Here is a 21,801-nt window from a genome sequence, read left to right as displayed (position 1 = left end):
CTCTGCCTGCTCCGCCATGGCCCCCCGCTCTGCCTGCTCCGCCATGACCCCCCGCTCTGCCTGCTCCGCCATGGCCCCCCACTCCTGTTCCTCTTCACGGGCCTGGCCCTCCGTCCCTCCCCCAGTTCCGCCTCCACTCCACCACCCTCCTGGACTTTTTTGGATTTTGTTTGGGCGTCTGGAGCCGCCCTTAGAGGGGGGGATATGTAATGTGGTGGTTGGGTTTTGTCATGTTCATGTTTTCATGTCTTTTATTTTGTAATTGTTTCACCCTGTTAATGTCATGCTTCCCTTGCCCTCATGTATCTCTGCCTCGTGTATGTGTCATATTCTGATTGGTTGTCCTAGTCATGTGTCTTGTTTCCCATTGGTTTGTTCTTGTCATGTGACCCTCTTGTTTGCTATAAGTAGCCATCATGGTGCCATTGTCTGTCGTCTTGTATTGATGTTGTAACCTGCTGTCGGTGAGTCTAGTCTGTTCATGCCTCGTCAAGTCTGTTCATGTCAAGTCAAGTCTGTTCATGTCAAGTCTGTGTCTCTAGTCTTTGTCTGTTTGGATTGTTTGGATCACTGTAAATAAACTGCACTTGGGTTCTTCACTACGCTCGCCTTCAGTGGATGATTCGTTACAATACTCCTCATTTTACTTATGAAGTATCTATGAAGAATCTTATGAAGTTTGCTCAGCAGCAATCTGTGTGTGTTGCTTCAAGAAAGTGAATATATATCAGCTGTTCTATTTTCTTAATTTGTTTTATTAATTTCTTTTTTTATTTTACTGTTTTTATTGCTCTTGTTGTTTAATTTCATGATTGTGTGGTTTCAAGGGATATTTATCTTCACAAGAGAACTTGGAACTCTCAATTTCAAGGTTTTTAATGTTGTTGTTACGAAGCAGTAATTTTCCCATGCTTTTGGTATAATAAAACTTGTTGGATTTGTACTGGTCAGACAAAGTACAGGATGAAGTTGTGTCTAAACACAGTCCAAATGAAGTAGGGATGAAGTCTGAGCTTTAAGCATATGCAAATATTATTTAATAAACCCTGCTTAGTTTTTATATTCATCAATTCATCTCTTGCTTTCTGCCCTTCCCTTCCCCATAAAATTACAGTCGACCCACTGATGTCACATGGACTATTTTAACAATGTCCTTACTAGCTTTCTGGGCCTTGAACATGGTAGTTGCATTGCTGTCTAGGTGGGGTCAGAAAGCTCTCGGATTTCATCAAAAATATCTTAATTTGTGTGCCGAAGATGAACGCAAGTCTTACGGGTTTGGAACAAATATGAACCCAGCAGTTTCACGTCTCCTCTGCCTGCGTCAGGGCGGCCGGGCTATAGAGGAGTATGTGGCCGATTTTTGTGAGGTATGTCACTTTGTGGATTTTAATGACGTGACCCTCAAAGACATTTTTTGTTTTGGTATCGATGAACCCCTTCGTTCGAGTTTGCCAGGGGGAACTATTTGTTGGTCACTGGAATGTCATATTGACTTTGTTCTGTTGTTGGCTGGATCACCATTCACTGTGGGAACTGTGGATGATGGTACCCACAGTCCCGCAGCACCTACCAAGCCACAGCCTGCTCACATCATGCCTGCTGCTCCAGGACCTGATCACACCATGCCAGTTAAGTCAAAGTTTACTCATGTCATGTCCACCGGGCCTTGAACATGGTAGTTGCATTGCTGTCTAGGTGGGGTCAGAAAGCTCTCGGATTTCATCAAAAATATCTTAATTTGTGTGCCGAAGATGAACGCAAGTCTTACGGGTTTGGAACAACATGAGGGTGAGCATGGGTGACATTTGACACGAGTCAGAGGGCCCTACCAAGCATCGCAGACAAGCATCGGTTCCAGAATAAATCACTGAAGCATTTTTGTCCCGTCCATCGCTTTGGTTATCACCAGATGACGAGCACTTCCTGTGTCTATTTGCCTCTTTAAGATGAATCGCTTGATGTATTCCCCAATTGTAAGTCGCTTTGGATAAAAGCGCCTGCTAAATGAATAAATGTAAATGTAAATCACTGTTATTTCGAGAATGAATCCAGAATAAATATGCGGATGTCATACCCCAAAACGTTGCAGCATGTATGTGTCCGAAAAACTAAAGTTTCATACAAATTCTGAATGGATTATAGCTTAGAAAGCATGCAAAGCACGTTCTCAATATTATCACTAAACACGTCACTCATCTTAGTTCATTGCGATGTCACAACGTTCCATTATAATCAATGAAGCTCTCTAAACTACACAATGAATCTCTTATTTACATCATGTCTGCGCTTATGAGATGATTCACGAGCGTGCAAAACTCCGCCGCTTTCAGAGGTGAGTGATTTTTGAAAACTCAAATGTTTCTGATTGGCAATTGCGTTGAAGAAATCAACAGATATGTCTGTGATTGCTCAACATTGCTCAATGCTGCAAAAACACATTGGATAGTTTGCCAGATCTTTAATTGCTTGTGCTTTCGTTTGAGGGTATTTAGCGCTGTCTAGTAACCCCGTACAACCGGGCCTGGGCTTGGCTAACCGCTCCAATTGCAGCAGGGCTGACATCGGGGATTCCATGACTAATGATATGAGGGGCAATTGCCCCCCTTGCCCCCCGCTAATGTTGCCCATGAGGGTGAGTAATTAATGACAGAATTTTCATTTTTCATTCCCTTTAAGTTTTGTTAATTGATTTTGGGTATCAGACAAGACTTGCTGTTAAAGGAATAGTTCACCCAAAAATGTGCTAAAAACCAGAAAAAGCAGCATTATGGACAGAGGATTTGAAGCAATAATTTGAAGTTAAGAAATCTTAATGATGGATTTATTACAAACATGCTTTTCACTTCACAAGACAATAATTGATGGACTGGAGTTATGTGGATTACTTGCAGATTATTGTGATGTTTTTATAAGATGTTTGAAGTCATTCTGACAGCACCCATTCACTGCTCATCCATTGGTGAGCAAGTAATGCAATGCTACATTTCTCCAATTCTGTTCTGATTTTTTACAGATTAGCTGTAAGCACATTGTGAAGGGCTGGACCTCCAGCTAGTTGGAGGGTTTCTTATTATTCTTTTATTCTTGTAATGTAGGATCAACATTGTGATCACCTCTTTAAGCTCTTCTAAATGGGCATGTCAAGTCACGCTTTAGTAGAACAGAGACATACCAGGCTGCAGTAGAAGGACTAGCTCAAAAGCTTTGAGATTCATCATCAGCGTGAGCTTTTTCACTTAGCTGTTTACCTTTTGCACTGCTGAGATGTGATCAATGGTGCTGTCATAGATAATCTATTTGAGTGGAACAGAGGAGCGCCTTTATGCCTGTGATCTATGGGGATAATTCGTGTCGCTGTAGCTAAACACCCTGCTATTTGTTCCCAGATAATGAAGGCCCAATTCTGTCCTGTGCCTTAGCCATTAGCAGCTAACCCCCTCACATTGACTGCGGCATATTGGGGAACGTCACAATAATGCTTCAGGAGACTCAGGAGTCTGTATTTAAATCGGCTGATGAGCTTCAATCCGTCAGCGTGGCCTTAGAGGCGGGACGGAGGGACAAAGAGAAAGTCAATCGACCTTGTCCGGGACACGTACTTGATGTTGATGTTGGCACAGATGAGCATGTCACCGAATAGAAAGACTTTTCGCTCCTTAGACTTGAGGACCTGTCCTCTTTCGCCGTACACCATCTCAATCAACGTCTCGCAAAGGATCAAAGAGCTCTGCTCGGAGTTCAGCAGCTGAAGAAAAGACAGGGGAGACACTGATTACACGTAAATCTTACAAAATAGAGGCGACCAATTACATGACTACACACTTACTTAGAGGCCACAGCGTGGCATAGAAGACACTTGAAGGTTCACAGGGAGGCAGTGCAGAAGATTGGAAACACAGCAGTACATTTGTAGCAGAAAAGGTTGTGGAAATACAACCCAATCTTAAAGATACTCATCACAAATAGGACTGAGAAGTACAGACTCTCATCTACAAACTATATAAATTTGGATGTGCACTACAAAAATTGAGGATTTCTAAAAGTTGTAATTATATTAGAACCGTAAAGTAAATAACTGTTTTTTTATGTAAATGGTCCTTTTCATTAGGGTTTCATATACCATAAACCTGTACTTTCAATGCTCCATCTGCTCCAACAATTTGATATCAATGAGAAACATTTTGAGTTTACTGCACTAAAAATTACAGAGGAAACATTTAAATTATTATAATATTTTAGCAAAGGTTTGGAGAATAATCATAATTATATTGTGAGAGTCCTTTTCTTTAGTGAATAAAACTCGAAATGTGTTTCTAGGTCAATGTGACCAAAAATTATGTTATGCTGGACTTTGTTTTTTGAAAAGAACAAAAAAAAAAAAAAAAAGTCATAAAATCTGTTTTTTGTGACCATCTGACAGCCCTAATAATTTAGTCACATTTTCTTTTTTAAAGGCTTAAAGGGATAATTCACCCAAAAATGTAAATTCTTTCATCATTTATTCACCCTACGCAGTTCCAAACCTGTAGGACTTTATTTCTTCTGTGCACACACAAAAGAAGATATTTTGAGAAATGCCTCAGTGTTTTTTTGTCCATACAATGAAAGTCAATGGTTTTAGTTACAAACAACAAAATATCTTCTTTTGTGTTGCACAGAAGTAAGTCATACAGATTTGGCGATGAGGTTGTGTAAATAATGACAGAATTGTATTTTTTGGGTGAATTATAATTTTTGCACCAACATCACCAAGCAGAACTGCAAAAAGGTTGATTGTTTCCAAACAGGTTTCCTGAACACCACCATCTCTCAACAGACAGACCCACTCCAAACTGTGTCAGGCCTGGCATGCACACTGCACAGTTAATTTATGCACTATATAGTCATTCTATATTTATCCATAATGCATGAAAAGACATATCATTTGTATTGTGTTAGGAGACAAACCAGAGTTCATCCTCATTACATCACCAATAACGCACAAGCAGCATCACAGCAGCAAAACCCAATGTCCAGCGGCTCAAATAAATATTGCTTGCTGGTGTTTGATCAGTCAGGAGAGTAGTTTTATAAATAATGCATCTGCTTCTGTAGCCCGCATCACACAAAATGAGTCGCCGGATCCAGAGGGAATTGGCAACACTGCTTGGCCTTTGTTGAAATGCATTGAAAAATTAGACCTTCAGTCAGTCAGAAGGCATGCTCCAGGTGCTGTGTTTTTATAGTAAGAGCGCCACCCAAAGGCTCAAAAGGCAAACGGAATGTTGTGGGGGAAGGACAGATATCCTTTTTAGGGACTTGAGAGTGTGACTGAAATGGTTTGTAATGTTTGTGTGTGTGTGAGAGAGAGAGAGAGTAAGCGACAGTGGTGTATGTGATGTGCTTGCTGAGGAGCGACAGGGAGACGCTGCAGTCTTAGCCTGTGCAGCATACTATATCTGCCGGCCTACTAACTCAGATAGTCTGAGACAGACGATGAATATTTCATTGCGTGTATATGGGGTAATAGAACTGACTGTTTCACACTGGAATGCAGCTTAAATCCCTGAAAAAAATGGTAAGGTTGAAGCCACTGCACAGTAGGTAGTGCACAGAACACATGCTCATTACATACACAGTAAGAGTGGTTGTGCACACAGGGATACAGGTTCAAAACCTCCCCATCTCTCCCCCCACTTTCTCATCACTCTCGACTTTATGTTGAAAAGGCCATAAAGATAAAATCAAACAAACAACTGGAGAAAAGCTGCCTTGCTGTCAAACTTCCTGCATACTGTAGGAAGCTTTCTTGCATGTTAACTGAAATTCAACTTCATGAAAAAATATGGTATTTTTTATATCTGAATTTCACAAAATACAATTTAATGGCATATTTTATAGATTCCAAATTGAATTTTGTACATTTGAATTCCAGACAAGTAAAATTACAAATTAGTTTTCATTTTAAACAGCAGTTTTTCGTTCTCAATTTTTTGAGGAAAAATCAGTTATGAATGTATGTGTATATATATATATATCAAACAGCTCCTATGTCATCACAAATTGTTTGGGAGGATTTCAAGACAAAATCTTGGCTAATGGAGGCTGCAAAAAGTATTGAATAAAAAGGGGCCAATAATATTAGCCAACACGTATATGAGAAAAAAATATTTCATAATAAGATTTCTCCACAACCAATTATTTTACTTCAATGAAAGGTTTGAGTTTTGTGAATTTTTTGAATGAAAGATCAGTTAAAAAAAAAACAATGCAGATTTATTTTTGCAGCCTTCTTTGCTCATATGCGACCCTGGTAAATTGTTTTTAAATTGAGATGTATAGATCATCAGAAAGCATGAATAAAAGCAAGAAGCATGAATAAATAAGCTTTCCATTGATGTATGGTTTGTTAGGATAGGATAATATTTGACCGAGATATAACTATTTGAAAATCTGGAATCTGAAGGTGCAAAAAAATTTAAATACTGAGAAAATCGCCGTTAAAGTTGTCCAAATGAAGTTCTTAGCAATGCATATTACTAATCAAAAATTAAGTTTTGATATATATACGGTAAGACATTTACAAAATATCTTCATGGAACATGATCTTTATTTAATATCCTAATGATTTTTGGCATAAAAGAAAAATCGATCATTTTGACCCATACAATGTAGTTTTGGCTATTGCTACAAATACCCCAGCGACTTAAGGTTTTGTGCTCCAGGGTCACATATTTTCCAAGGGGGCTAATTATTGTGACTACAACTGTACAAAGGAATGAAATGTCGTGCCTCACAGGACCACAGTGCTACATATTTAACCTGTTAACTGTCAGCTCCCCTTTTTGAGTATAGACCTACAAATTACATTTCCAACTTAAATTGCTATAAATCTTGAATACTTTGAAGCACATACTTAAATTTGATCTCTTTTTAAAGAAGGCAATTGGCAAATTATTGCATAAGTGAAAAAATATGTAAATTAAACTAAAAAAAACGTAAAAAATATTGTAATATTTTATTTAAAATATATATTTTTACAAAACATGATAAACTCTAAAACTGCTAGAAAATCAAAAACAAAAATATGAACAAGTTGTGTTCCAAATTTTAGGTTGATATCTCAAAACAATGAGCTTTTAGTACGTTTTTGTTTGGGATGCAGTACCAAACATTACCACTAGATGACCAGTGACAGTTAACAGGTTAAACATATCTAAACAAATATATCGAACATAAAAAATACATTTAAAAACTCATATGTATATATATTTGAAACCAAAATATACATTTGAATACCCTTCATTTTGAGAGTGGACTTAAAATAGAGAGAGAGAGAGAAATGACTGCAGTGGAGGAAGGCGAGACACATAGCAATATAGAGAGAGATGAAGAGAGAAAGTAAAAGTGAGTGAAAAGTGAACCAAACAAGAGGTACTGAAAGCAACTTTCCAATTAAGTGTCTCATTTACTCTCTTACTCATGGTAATGGAAGAGAAACATAGTGCTGTAGTGAATTAACGGACCATCATTGCTAGCTGATGATTCCATGAAATAAAAAATGCAGGCCAGGTATAAAAGGAGATGGGTCAGTTATTTTCAGGGTCAGCTGTAATATCCAGATACTTGGCAGGCTGTTTAAAGGCTGTTTGTTAGGTGACAGAGACCTACAGTTACCATATGAGCACACATTAAGTTGAGTGTGAGCTTTAAAACACGTTACTAAATTGCATTTAGTCTTAGATTATTAATTAAAGTCCCCCTGTAGTCAAATATTTTATCCCTTAAAACTTAACTTTGATCATCAAAATTACATATTTAAATATTTTTTCTTGTGAAAATAATTTTCTCATGCCTTAAAATAGCTTGAATGTAACTCTACACCCTTGCCTCATTTACTATACGCTGATCTATGAATATGCAAATTAGTCCCGCCTCCACTCCAGTGAACTGTAGTAAACGCAAAACAATGGCATACACGGATAATGACTGATAAAACTATGTTTTTATTAGCGGACAACTACAGTGAATACTGTAACATTCGTTAAAGTTACTTACTTGACAATGTTGTGTCCTAAAATGCCTTGAAGACTCGAATACAGCTGTTTGTGATTCTTAATTCGCGCCCGCGAGCATACGCGTGTGAAGTGCAGACGCCGATGCGGGAGAGGTGCGTCTGACTCCGGGCTACTTTTACACTGTTGCCACGGGTTATAATGCAAGTTAGCGGTTCTAAATTCACATTAAACCACAGCTTCATGGGTTTTTTGCTTTAATTTATTTTTGGTTTTGTGCTGGTATTGTTATATTTTGCATGCTAGTGATAGGAATCGATCCCTTGACGTGATTGGTTATTGGTTTGTGACATAGCAAACCGAGTGCTGTTACAAACCGTATTTCTGGGTCAGCCTTTGGGAAACTACAGTTTTAAGGAGAAAATACTCAGCAATGGTGTTGATTAATAGATTGGCACATGGTTTGTCTAAAGGCATATTAAAAACACCATATAGACAAATAAACAACATAAAAAACTTGATTTTCACTACAGAGGGACTTTAAGCCAGGTGTACAGTTGCCTTTAAGATGCATGGCTCCAGTGAGACATTTAAAAGTCAACGCAGATTGTGCAACATCGATGGCTTATGTCGAGGTCATGACTGAAAAAAACTGCCCTGTTGTTCTACATCATTAATCATGTCACGTTCTGACATTCTGATGGACAGAAAAGTCCATCTGTTGTGGCTGGACAAAAGTGGGAATTTGTGAACTTTCTTGAAGTGATTTTATGAAATCATAAGGTGAAGGGAATGCTAAATAAAATATTTATGATGAATAATATACAGAGAAGCTAGTATCAACATTTTAACTGAACACCTCTCTCTTTCCTTCACTCTCTCTCTCTCTCACACGGGGGTAACAGTAGCAATCACACCGGTTAGGATGATTCAAAGGGCCCTGATATGAGAGGGGGCCGACACAAACACCAGAGAATGTGATTTCTACCGAGGGGGGCCTGAGTCAATATGCTGTTCAGGGGGCCCAGAAACCATAGTGGTGCCCCTGCTCAGAATTATTTGTGGTAATGCAGTTAATTGGCCATTAGCGAACCTCCCGCAATAAACTTCTCTAATACAGATTTAGCTTTACACACATACACTACTAAAATGTTTTTGAAGAAGTCATACCGCTAACCAAGTCTGCATTTATATCCAGAAAAAAACAGCAATACTGTGAAATATCGACCCAAACTTTTCAACGGTAGTGTGCAGTGGATCCAAAAACAATTCTGAAACCTACGACACATTAAAAAATGTATGAAGTTGGAAAAGTTACAAATGAAAAAAAAAAAAGACATTTCACAAAAGAAGAGTTTTTTTAGGTTTCAAATTATAAAATAAGACATTATAAGACAAAATTAAGACAAAAAGCATTGTTACACTTTCTGGTTGTCAAATGCAAGTGTAACATGTCCATTGTTAATGTGATGAACCATAGCTGTAGCTGAAAAAAGCTGTGTGAACATGATGACCTCGAGACCAGCTGGTGAAAAGCAATTGCAAAAATGTCTAAGAACAGGGAAGTCGGAAAGAAACCATGAAATGGTTTTCGGATTAGGAATTGCACTGTTGTGATTACATCAAGGCAACAGCATCCTGCTATCACAGCTGAGTAACTGTGCGCATGCTCGTGCTTTTCTCACCTTGCTGAGAGAGCGGTCACTGACACAGCAAGCCAGCTGCTGTGTCTCAGTGATCTGATCAGCCACCCTTTTCTGCTCATTGAGTTTCTCAGCAAGGGTCTCCAATTCAGTCAGAGCCAATTGCAAGGGCAGCCTGTCCACATGGCCAGTGGGAGTGTTCTTCAGCATATCCTAAAGGCAAAGAGAGAGGGAATGATTCTAACAGCAAAGAACGTAAAAAAGTAAAAGGGACTCACTTGAGGAAGCTAATGGAAGAGATTAATGACTGCACCTCTACTGCACAGACAACACATTAGCCATTGTGATGTACTATATCACTGTTAGCATTCATTTAAAGCTGCTGGTACCTTTACTCCCACTCAAGAGCAAGAAAAGAGGGTCAAAATAACAGTACCATCTCACGTTCAGGAGAGAAGCATGTTACCAGCCCTCTGGGAATCATTAACACACTGTGCACTGAAACAACAGTCGTTCACAAATTCTCTCTGAGAAACAGCGGAGAGAGAGAAGAGGACATAGACAGTGCAGACAACTTCATATTTCCAGTTATGCACTTTGCTCATTTATTCAAAAAATAGTTAGCCTAAACTGTCATATTAGCTGTCATACCAGTATTAATTAAATTTACAACTTTGTGGAGTCAAGAGACAATTTAACGAAGTACAAGAGGCCAGTACTTTATTTATAACACCCTTGCATTAATAACACCTAAGCTGTATGCATTAATGGTGGCTTGATCAATTTAAAAGTTCTATAAATGGCAATAATTATATTTTATTTCTACATATTAATGTTAGTTAATAAAAACTCATTTTCAAATACTATAATACAAGTAGTTTTCTTGGTAATCTAAACATACTGAAAAATTTGCTCATAATAATGATTAATGTTTTCTTTATATTCAACGGCAATTTGTTGTTGCTGTTGTTTTGTTTGAAGCATAAATCAAGCACTTGACTTCAGCTCTACTTGGTATTCAGTATAAAAATGTGCCAAGTTTAATGTCGCCATTGCCAAATGTCATTTGTCCATGTGGATGTCAAATTACCAATTGTGACTGCAATAAGAATGAAACGTGGAAAAACAGAGTAATCGATAACTTAAATTACTTAAAAAGTCACTGTTCTATTACACTTTTATTGCACATATATTGAACCATTATATGGAAAAGAACAGCTTAGACATTCTGCCTAACACATCTTTCTATTTCTATTTCTTTCTATTTCTGTTTCTAATAAGATGCGTCTGTTTGTGGTTGATTCAGGCCACTAAAAAGTAGGAAGCACATAAAGGTCTCAGTCTGTCATCAGATCTTGTTCTGTTTAATGTGTGATTAAACACAGGCTACTTCTCAAGTCAGAGAAAAAAAAAAAAAAACTTATTCCCATTCATAACTTATCTATCAAAATTCATGGGTAATCGATGCCTACTGAGGTATGAAATTAAGTGCCACAGCACTTCTCCTGCATGGGGAATTTCAGTGGTGAATTCCTCACTGTTCCTTGTCCATAAAAATGAACAGAAGTGAAGGAAGGACATGAGAGAGATCAAGGCAGTAGTACAAACTGTTTGACGATGTAAATTTGGTGAATTCATGACATTTCACTGTCACCTGAGACCCACTGGCTGAAGAGGTCAATGTGATATTTCTATAAGTAGATCTTGATAATGCTCTGACATTTTGGCACGTGACTTGTTTGTGTGACAGAATGAACATTTTAAGTGTTTATTTATTTAAAATTACAATGTAATTTACTCACCCTCATGTCGTTCCAAGCCCATTTGACTTTTTGGGCACAAAAGGAGAAATATAGAACAATGTGCTAAACATTCATTTTTACACACTGAAAGTGAATGGGGACTCAGACTGTCCATGTTTCAAAATTGTAATTTTGGTCCAAATGCACTATATGGAAATTAGTTACAAGCACATTCTTCAACATGTTTTCCTGTGGATTTCACAGAAGAAAGTTAGTTTTGGAGTGAACTGCCTCATTTATGCAAGCAATGTGCGTGCTTGCTGGTTTATTCAAGTTCTCTCAATAGGAGTCTTGACATACACCCAATTCTGTATCACGGCCATAAGCCAAGGGAAGAGCAAACCTGTGAGCCAATAGGCTGCAAGAAGACCTGGCATGGTCTTAGCCAGTCATTCAGCTTCTAATAGACTTGCTTGGCATCTAATTTCCAGTTACTTAAAGGAGCATGACCCCTCAAGCACTCTAAACGACAGCACTGTGTGAACAGTTTATGGATAAATACTGACCTGCAGGAGGAGGATGAACTGAGGAAAACGCTGAATAGGCTTTACCATCAGACCATAGAGAGTTATGCGGTCAATGCTGGATGCCTGCTTCTTCTGCAAGCGTAAAAAGATGCAACCACATATTGAGAGAAAGGCAAAGGAAGAGAAAAAGGCAGACATAGTAATTTCCACATACAGAGCAGAAGAATCTTGACACTCAGGGGAGTCAGAGGTGGGTGGAGGTTAGCATTACACTATTGATTCGTTCATGCCTGCCAGCAGACTCTGGCAATCATTAGACTGCGCACTGTCAGGGAGTAGGTGTACTTGATAACCCTCCAGCAGATTTCAAAGCAAGGATATTAGACTATGGTCAACTAAGCATTTGTGGAGTTCAGTAGCTTTTACAGATGTTAAAGATTCAAGTCACCGTGGAAATTTGTTGTCATTATAACACTACACACATTTTTTGCGGTTTATGCAACTTTAAAGAACAGATAACCTCAGTTTCACATTTACAAGGTAAAATATTTCTAAGAAAAAAGCAACACTTATAATCCATTCAGAATATAAGTGGCTTGCCTGAAATGCTGCAAGCGAAAGATGTTCTCTCTCTCTCTGACTCACCTCAAAACTATTCAAATTAATGTCTAATGAATTCTTGTGTTTTTAAATTAGTCTTTCTGACTAATTTTTCAGTTAAAATATCAAGTAATTCTTGAAAGAAGGTAAAATTGCTTTAGAAGAAGCGCTGCTTTAGATACTGGGACTTTTTGGAGAATATATCTTTACTTTTTTTACTTATTTGATACACTTTTTGAAATGAAATGCACTTATATTAAATATATTATTTTCTAAAATGAAAAAGGAGATATCTTTAAAGTCATTGCAAAATATCTTCTGTTATGTTCCACAAAAGAGAAAAGTCATGTTTTGAACAACATGAGGGTGATTAAGTGATAACAGAATTTTTGTTTTTGAATGAACTGGAAAAGTAAAAAGTACAGGAACAGTAACAGAAACAGGAAAAACAGACAAGAAAGAAGTCAATAATCCATATAGCAGCACAGCACAGCAGTAGTGGTGGTGAACAGAGGTGATTTAGGGTGAAACTTGCATTTCATGAAGAGGATATTGACAGCAAATATCAGCTCTTACCTTGAGAAACTCCAGAAATGCTGGTTTAGACATGCAGGCTTTCTTAATGAGGGCCATGGCATTGGTGAAATTATTGATGTAATCACTATATATGTCCAGCACCATGGATTTCGAGAACTAGAGGAATGCAGAGAGAAGATATTTATACAAACACATGTTCAGAGAAATCACATTTAATTTGGTTTTCTGTTCATTTTCTTCTTTGTTTAAAGCAGCTCTCAACATGAACAGTTTCTCCTGCTGAAACTGCTCTTGAATTTTGCTGTCGTGGTGGGCAGCCCACTCTAAAGGTGATTACAGGGCAAAGGAATGGAAGTAAACAGTAATTTCAATGTGGTATTTATGCAACGCAGCACCACTTTTTGCCATCCCAGGGACCTAAACATCTTTGACAGTCCATTACTGCCAGGTGTTTTAGAGCAGGCAAAATGGCAGCCATCCATTCGCTCTGCTTTGATTGAAGCTGAACAGACCTGCTGAAAGCAGCAGTGCTCGCAGGACTTGGAGAGGACATTAACGAGCCACAAACAGACGTTATCCCCTGTCAAACTCTACCTCCCCTTTGGGGACGCCAAGTACGGAAGGAAATGATACACGCGGGTAAATATGTTATTATCAACAAACACACATACAGGGCAAATTTACGAAACAGTTGCAGCACCTTGCAGCGAGCAGTATTTCAGTGCAAAATCTATTAGGATTGTGCTATGAACAGCTGTTAAACAATTCGCAATTCTTTTTAGGTTTTTAGCAAATTAGTGTCTAATTTGTATGAATTCATACAATCTCATTCTCATTTTATTTGTATAGCGCTTTTCACAATACACATGGTTTTAAAGCAGAAAAAAAACAGAAATCATGTTAATGTTGTAATATTTTACGTCACAATTAGCTGATGTGAGATGGGTGATAATATACAGTAGTTTACATTTTGCAATGACAAAAAAAACAAGCAGTTGAGATTTGCTATACTGTATATATCTCTGCATGTATATACTTACATATCCAACTATTTTATTCATAAGAGAGGTTTGTGTACATTTTCTATTAATCATGGCAAAGTGATTCATCAAACGATGATCCAATAGTGGATAAGACCATCATAACCATATGCACAGTGTAGATGAGCACAATTTCAGCATTTTAAACAGCCAATTTGGGTATTTTAGAGCCATTACCAGATTTTCATAATCAATCAGGTGCTAAAACAACACAGACAATGCATGCAAATAATTTATGCTGTCTTCGTCTGCAGTTCAACTAGGGATGCACGATACTGGAAAAAACTCACATTGCAACATTTTATTTTTCTGCGATATATATTGCGATATGAAAAATAGCTTTGCATAGTCTTCACTGTATAAATTAAATCTAATAAATCTGTGTTAAAGCTACAAAAGTGATTTTTCTTTGTGTTTTGTTGTTTGATTAACATTTATAACACAGAAAGCCTCAGGAACATTAAACTGCTGTAAACCAATATAGGCTACTGTTACATATCCATTTTCTTTCTCAATCGTTTCCCTTCACCTAAGCCATAAGCAACTGCGTTTACAAGGATACTTGCAGATCACAGTATTTCAGGCACAAATAGATGCAGAAGTGAACAGAATTCAGTGTTCACGTGCATATGTGTGGCTCTCACCGTGTCTACACCGGATGTGAGCGGCGCGGTGCGACGCGACAAAATACAATGAACTCATTATAATCAGTGATGCTGTCTGTCTACACTAGATGCGGCGCGGCACAACAAATCCCCGACAGTAAACTAATGCTGCGTTCTCTTTATGACATACTGACACAAAGTTCAAATGATATGCAACGGTCGCGTCCAGTGTAGACAGACTTTGGGGCCGTTCCCATTTCGCGCCTAAAAACACCAGTCGCGCCACTTTTTCCTTCTTTCCAAAGCGCTCAGGAGTTTGCGCTTTCGTGGCACCTGGCATTGCTAAACAACCGTAATGTATTTAAAATGGGTATCTCTGTACAGCTGTCGCGTCCGGTGTAGACACCGTGTCTGTGTGTGAGCCAAGAAAACAATCAGTATAAATGTAACGATCAGTAGCCTATACTAAATATCACACATCCTGCAATGTGACTATCGCGGATGCGCACATCACGATATCGATGCTGAAACGATATATGGTGCAGCCCTAAGTTCAACCATATTAAATTCGCCCCAAAGTGTGTACATATGCACTCAATAACAGAAGAACTGTGCAAACGGATGCAATATGATGTGTTATGTGTTTTGTGGGTATTTTCTGCTCTCCAATGCACAGCAGTGCAACTTCAGCTTTAAGTGTTCTCTCTATGGTACTTCTTTGTGCTCCAGGGACTTTGTAAAGACCAGTAGTGCTATGCAATAAAAGCAGGTCAGACAGGCCAAACTCTATCTTTTAACGGAAGAATAATGAGAGCAGCTTATGGATGCTGCCTGTGAGGAGGGTCACTACAGAAACCTCATTCATTAGTCCATTAGACGCCCTGCAACCCAGTGGTGCCAACACACTTACTTTGGTAAAAGACAGCCATCCTCACTCATAGTAATTGGCTGTGCTTTTGAAGTAAACTGGAGCAAAACACTATTAGTACCTGAAACAGCTTGCCAACAGAGAAGCATAATAACACACAATGCTCAGTGTTCTGTAGTTTAGTTTAGAGGTCAGTCATTTTCAAGTATTTTCCTACTCACTGAAGCTACAAACAGGTCCCCAATCTTTTCACAAGAGTCCCATTCGGCCACCCGAGATGCCAGGGCAATCTGGAACATGGAGTGGCACTGCATGATCTCCCGCAGACGGAAAAAAATGGGCCGGATTTTCCTGACACTGAGGATCCGAGGCTCAGCCTCCATCAGAGGTCGCTGGTATTCCTAGAGGACCATAGGAAATGTAGATATTTCTTATGTATGCAATTACTGATTTTTTATATTTATACATGAGGAATAATTCATTTACAGCTCCAACTTGCCTCACCTTGACAAGGAAGTGAGATTAAAAATGTGCTGAATTAATCTTAACAGCAAGGTGGGGAGAAAAAAAATAAATAAAGAAAAATCGCACTATGCATTATCCATTTCATTCATTTGAATACAAGATTCCAAATGTGCAATATGCATACATGAATACATTTTTGGAACAACGCATGTAATGGAACACATGGAGATGAACACACATACATATCTTTTTTTTTTTCAGGGTTTCACTATTCAGTTAGTCTTTGTTATATTGTATGCATCTTGTTTCAAGCTATTGTATAAGACGTCAGATTTATTTAGTCTGTTCAAAAGCTTGTGATCATTAAGATTTTTTAAATGTTTTTAAAAGAAGTCTCTTATGCTCACCAAGACATCATTTATTTGATCAAAAATACAGTCAAAACAGTAATATTGTGAAATATTATTACAATTTAAAACATTTGTAATAGATTTTAAAATGTAATTTATTCCTGTGATGGCAAAGCTGAATTTTCAGCATCATTACTCCAGCCTTCAGTGTCATGTGATCTCTCAGAAATCATTGTAATACGCTGATTTGGTACTTAAGAAACATTTCATATTATTATCAATTTTGAAAACAGTTGTGCTGCTTATAATTGTTTTGGAAACCGTGATCATTTTTGCAGGATTCTTTGATGAAAAAAGTTCAAAAGAACAGCATTTATTAGAAATAGAAATATTTTGAAATAGAAATAAATGTCTTTACTGTCACTTTTGATCAATTAAATGCATTAGCGCTGAATAAAAGTAATTTCATTTATTGATTTTTTTTAATCTGACTCCACATTTTTGAATGTTAGTGTATAATGGTTTTAACGAAAAGATTAAGAAAAGAAAACATTTTAAACATTGACAATAAGAATTGTTAATAATATACTAAGAAGAATTTGAGCATATTAGAATGATTTCTGAAGGAACATGTGACACAAAAGACTGGACTAATGGCTGCTGAAAATTCAGCTTTTCCATCACAGGAATACATTTTTAAAATGTATTAAAAAAAGAACAGTTCTTTTAAAATTGAATATTTCACAATATTTCAAAGACAACTCCTGAAATGTCTCTTAATTCTCCGAAACCTACAACAACACCTAAAAATGCTAAACTGAAATGGAAAGTTAAACCCATATGACTTTCTTTCTTTCACTGAGCACAAAAATATTTGGGCTACTCGTTTGAATTAATATGAAAGCGGTTGTTAAGATCCAAAATGACTTAAAAAATAAATAAAGTATCATGCAGGTGGGTGAAGCATAACAACATTTGGGTGAACAATTTCTTTAAACTGTTCATTTGCTAATGTTAATTCTCTGACATTGGCTTTGACTGTTTTGCAACATTGTCGAATTCAAACTGTGCTCAGTTAAATGTTTGTTTAGGCTTGATTTCCTTAAATTGCAAAACAAGCTAGTGATGTTCATAGATAAACTACAAGACCTAATCTTTAAAAGCAAAGACACTTTACTAGTTAGACTGTGGACACAATAGATTTTTCATGGCTGCTTTCTTTCCTACCCTGTAGTCTCCAGCACTAATGAATTATTGACAAAGAGAAAATAAGACAAAGGATGAGGCAATGGGACTATATCTTTTTCTAAAATGCATCTGCCCACAACGGCACTACTAAACTTAATTATGCAGCCCCCCACTCACCTGCTTTGGGGCCACTTCACCTGATCTAAACACCCTAGACCATGTCTAGCATGCTATAAAGAGAGCAGGAATTGTAAAGTACACCCGGCAGAGCTTTGATTTGACAACAAAGCTTGGAGACAGATCCTGAATGACTGGATTTCATAGAGCGTAAAGCTGTCATTGATCTGCGATTCAATTTTAGACGGTGCCTGTGCCTTCAAAGGAGTGTGATAACAAATGCTTTTCTCTCCAACACTAGCTGAGATCAGAATTATGTGTAATGAAACTCCACACTATGAAACCCACCAGACCTGCATGCTTCCATTTAAAGGAATGTGAATGTGAAGGCAAATTCATTATTAAAGAAAAGTGATAGTGTAATGTTTTGTTTTGAGGCTTTGAATAGCTGGGCTTTCACATTAGGAAGCGTCTTGACATTATTTAGAATCCTTCCAATGACTTTTGTTGTTCAGTCATCGAGACTAAAATAGGGACATTTTGACTAACGTTTACATATAACAAGCATTCTAAGAAACATTAAAGGTGGCAATAATATTTGACTTTAGAATTTTAACTACTTTTTTGAATTTATCCAAGTATGAAGTATAGAAGCATTGAGTTTCAGTTTGATGTTAGCACACACTGAAGAAAAAAAAGACGCTTAATGCTTACCAAAGGTTTTAAAACTGTTATGTGAAAGCATTTTGTCTTTGCAAATTGACCCTACTGAATCCTATCAAAAGCTTTTTTTTTTTCAACAATTTCACCAACACAGCTGTTTTTGGGACAGATGCAGTAGTATTTTACCTGTAGGATCCGTTTAAGAGAGTCCAGGTAACTCCTCTCACTCTGCACAATGGAGCCCAAAACATGGCGTCGGACGATCTGTGGTCAAGACATTTCTTACATTATAAAGCATGTTTTTTTCTTTCACTTTTGATCAGTTTAATGTGCAACTGCTGAATTAAATTATTTCTTCGAACAGTAGTCAATATCTATTGTAAATAATCCATCCAAAAAATTATCTTTTGTAAATTAAGTAATTATATAATTTATTATGTAAATATTTATATTACAGCTGTCATTTATCATTAAATCTAAATTATATGATTTATATTAACAGATGTATCGATGCATTCGATCTATAGATAAAATAGATGATCAACGTATTTTAATGTGCATTATACAACATTTATATTTAGTGGCACAATAACTTACCGTACTTAAACTATGTCATCTGTATAACATAAAACTGTGCTGACTTCTCGCTTAATTTTTGAGCAAGCAAATTTGTTTTTAAACTGTGTTCTTGCCTTTCCACAGTTCATTTTGTTAAGTCTACAATATTGATTTAAATTTGGACAAGATGAAAAACTTTCACAAGAAGCATGACAACTGAGAAATTAAACAGTGACATAGGGCCAGATTTACTAAACAGGGAAAATTAGCATTAGAGCGCAATTCCATAAAAGTGGGAAAAATTCTGCGGCTGATTTACTAACAGTGCGCACATTAAAGAACACAGACGCACGCAGCCAGATCATTTCCATAATGGCCAGCGCAATCTACCAAGAGCAGTGCAAATTACCACCTGCTTTAAGACATGCTTTTTTGGGGTGTTAAATAATGGCGCAAATACCAGTAACTTGACGAGCACAAACGTTAGTAAATCTGGTTGCGTGATTCATTTGAATATTCTTCTCCCATAAATTTTGCGGCTGAAAGGGAAACTCCTACAAATGCAAATTCAATAAGGTCAGGCCCAAAAATAACTGCGTCCACGCCTTTTCAGCACCAATTCTTCAGTGCGTGTCTTTAGTAAATCCTGACAGTACATTTTTAACGGCAAAAGACGGTTTGCTCTGGTGCAAGCTGTTAGTAAATCTGGCCCATAGTATGAATTTGAAAAGAAAAGATCTTCACTTTGGTTGGGATGCAAATTTTACTACCAAATTGATGGGTTCCGTCAAATGTGTGTATTTTGGCATGGACTATGTACACACTCAATTTAAAACGTCAATAAATACATATACACACACCTGCAGGCTGCTAAGCCCATCTGGCATTGGTCCCAGTTGTGCAGGTGGGTGTTTTGCCTCTGATACCATCACATCCAGATACCCTGTATCATCCTCAGTGTCATCTGTCAGGATACACAAAAACACGTTCAAACATACCATATATCCCTGCAAAGCTAAGAATATACTACTATCTTATTACAACTCGGAAGAGATGCTCAAACAGAAAAAAGTACATTCAAAGTACATTGCAAACTCTGTACAGAACAAGCTGTTCTAAGCCACATCCAAACAATCTTTCAATCCACCCGGCTACAAAGGAAAACCATCCGACATACAATTTTGCACCTTTTCCCAAAGGCTTAAAATCTTCACACAAGTTTTTGCAGCATCTCAAAATAATAAAAGAACCTCCAAATCAAAATGTTTAGCACTATACGCAGTGTGGTACCTCATTTAGAGTGCAATTTCAATGGGCATCGCGCCAGTCTCCACTTCCAAAAGGTAATCTTACCCCATTGTGCAGTAGGACATTATGGGACCAATCCCAGCCAATTTTCCTGTGCACCAAATGCCCTCATCAGCTCTTCTCCCTACCTTTTATTTTAAAGACCCAGTCTGATTTATACTGCCTTTCAGCTTCCCAAATATTTCACATCATCTTTTTTTCAGCCTCCAACCTCCAAGGGTCAATTTTCTTTTTAAAAGCAAAATACAAGAAAGCACTGAGAGGTATTGGACTCCATCAGCCTTTTTCTGCCGTGTCTGACTCATGACAGCCAGATCATCTGCCATCTGTAAAGAGGTCTAGCTTAATTTAATGAACAGCCCTGTTCATCTGAGGGGAAAAAAAGCATTAAAAGCAAAAAAGCGTTAAAATGTATAATTGCTTCTTTCCTGAATGGGATTTTTTCTATCAAAGGAAAAGGAATGAGGATGGGTGCTCGAAAGAAGATAAATTCTCTAATGAAATTCTAAATTCTTAGATTACCTGAGTGGTCCTTTTTATGTAGGAATGAAACTCTCCTCATCACAGCGATTTTGGTCTTCTCTAGGCCATCTTTCGTTCCGCTACGTGCCGCCCGCATCAGCTGATGGACCTGCAAACAGAAAATCATAGGCAGCCGAGCTGGAGTACCTCCAAAACCAGTGACGTGGTGGACCCTTATGGAAAAAGGTCGACCATCTCAAGCCCTCGAGCATAAACAGCCGTGCTCGGGTTCACCTGCCATTTGTGAGACTGCCAACTGGTGTTCAGTGCTGTTCCGATGGCCACAAGCCACAAGATCCTAAGCGAGTGAGAGAACATCAAGCTACAGTGATATTTTTATATTTAAAAAAGGAGGGGGCATCCCATCTCTGCGAAAGCAGGTATATAGAGAGCATGTGGAAATGTCTTGCTTGTACCACACGAGAGCTGTTTACTTTATATATACAAGTGTGCCCATAACCCACCGTCATACATAGCAAATTAGACATCAGGAGAGCTGAAGCAAAATGGAGTGTTTTATAGTGGAAGCGATCTGAACGGTTTGTTTACAACAGTGTAAGAAAAAGTGAGAGAGTACGGTGGCCCAGTAGTGCACAACACAACAAAATCTCCACAACCCAACGCATAGGACCAATTTCATTGTGTTGTGCTAATTTCACAGTGTTGTGGCTTGTTTCCGTTGTGTTGTGCGAATTTCGTTGTGTTGCGACATGTTTACGTTGTGTTGTGCGAATTTCTTTTTGTTGCGACTTGTTCCCATTGTGTTGTGGAGATTTTGTTGTGTTGTGCACTACTGGGCGCAACTTTAAACAAAGAGCAAAATAAGAGACAAAAAGGTATGTTCCAATCGACCATAAGTGCAGTGCAAAGTGGACTTTACATAGTGTTCAGCCATCAAATCGTTTCAAATCATATGGAGCATATTGCATATAATCAAAATGATCAATATATAATTTCACAGGAAGTGAACAAGGAAACTTTCTTTGATCAAAATAGAAATGTAATCAAATTTAATGAACAAAGTTCAAAAGAACAGCACTTCTGCTGAAAGATTTTTATATATATATATAT

At 37.7% G+C, this 21,801-nt stretch overlaps 1 protein-coding gene across 3 annotated transcripts in view; it reads right to left on the bottom strand.

Moving 5' to 3' along the window:
• LOC107691316 (rho guanine nucleotide exchange factor 10-like protein) overlaps nucleotides 1-21,801 on the bottom strand; it is a 118,990-nt gene that overhangs the window by 79,034 nt on the left and 18,155 nt on the right. For all 3 annotated transcript variants that reach the window (XM_016489863.1, XM_016489864.1, XM_016489865.1), the window contains 8 exons: nucleotides 20,731-20,839; nucleotides 19,761-19,864; nucleotides 18,529-18,606; nucleotides 15,781-15,960; nucleotides 13,086-13,202; nucleotides 11,949-12,041; nucleotides 9,683-9,853; nucleotides 3,603-3,748 (listed from right to left, as the gene is read on the bottom strand). In XM_016489863.1, coding sequence (XP_016345349.1) covers nucleotides 3,603-3,748; nucleotides 9,683-9,853; nucleotides 11,949-12,041; nucleotides 13,086-13,202; nucleotides 15,781-15,960; nucleotides 18,529-18,606; nucleotides 19,761-19,864; nucleotides 20,731-20,839 — 998 coding nt within the window. The remainder of the gene's footprint in view (nucleotides 1-3,602; nucleotides 3,749-9,682; nucleotides 9,854-11,948; nucleotides 12,042-13,085; nucleotides 13,203-15,780; nucleotides 15,961-18,528; nucleotides 18,607-19,760; nucleotides 19,865-20,730; nucleotides 20,840-21,801) is intronic.

This window comes from Sinocyclocheilus anshuiensis, unplaced genomic scaffold (assembly GCF_001515605.1).
Source record: "Sinocyclocheilus anshuiensis isolate Anshui unplaced genomic scaffold, SAMN03320099.WGS_v1.1 scaffold1154, whole genome shotgun sequence".
NCBI classification, from domain to species: Eukaryota; Metazoa; Chordata; class Actinopteri; order Cypriniformes; family Cyprinidae; genus Sinocyclocheilus; species Sinocyclocheilus anshuiensis.
Note: the sequence above shows the minus strand (reverse complement) of the source record. Positions and strands in the feature narration are given on the sequence as shown.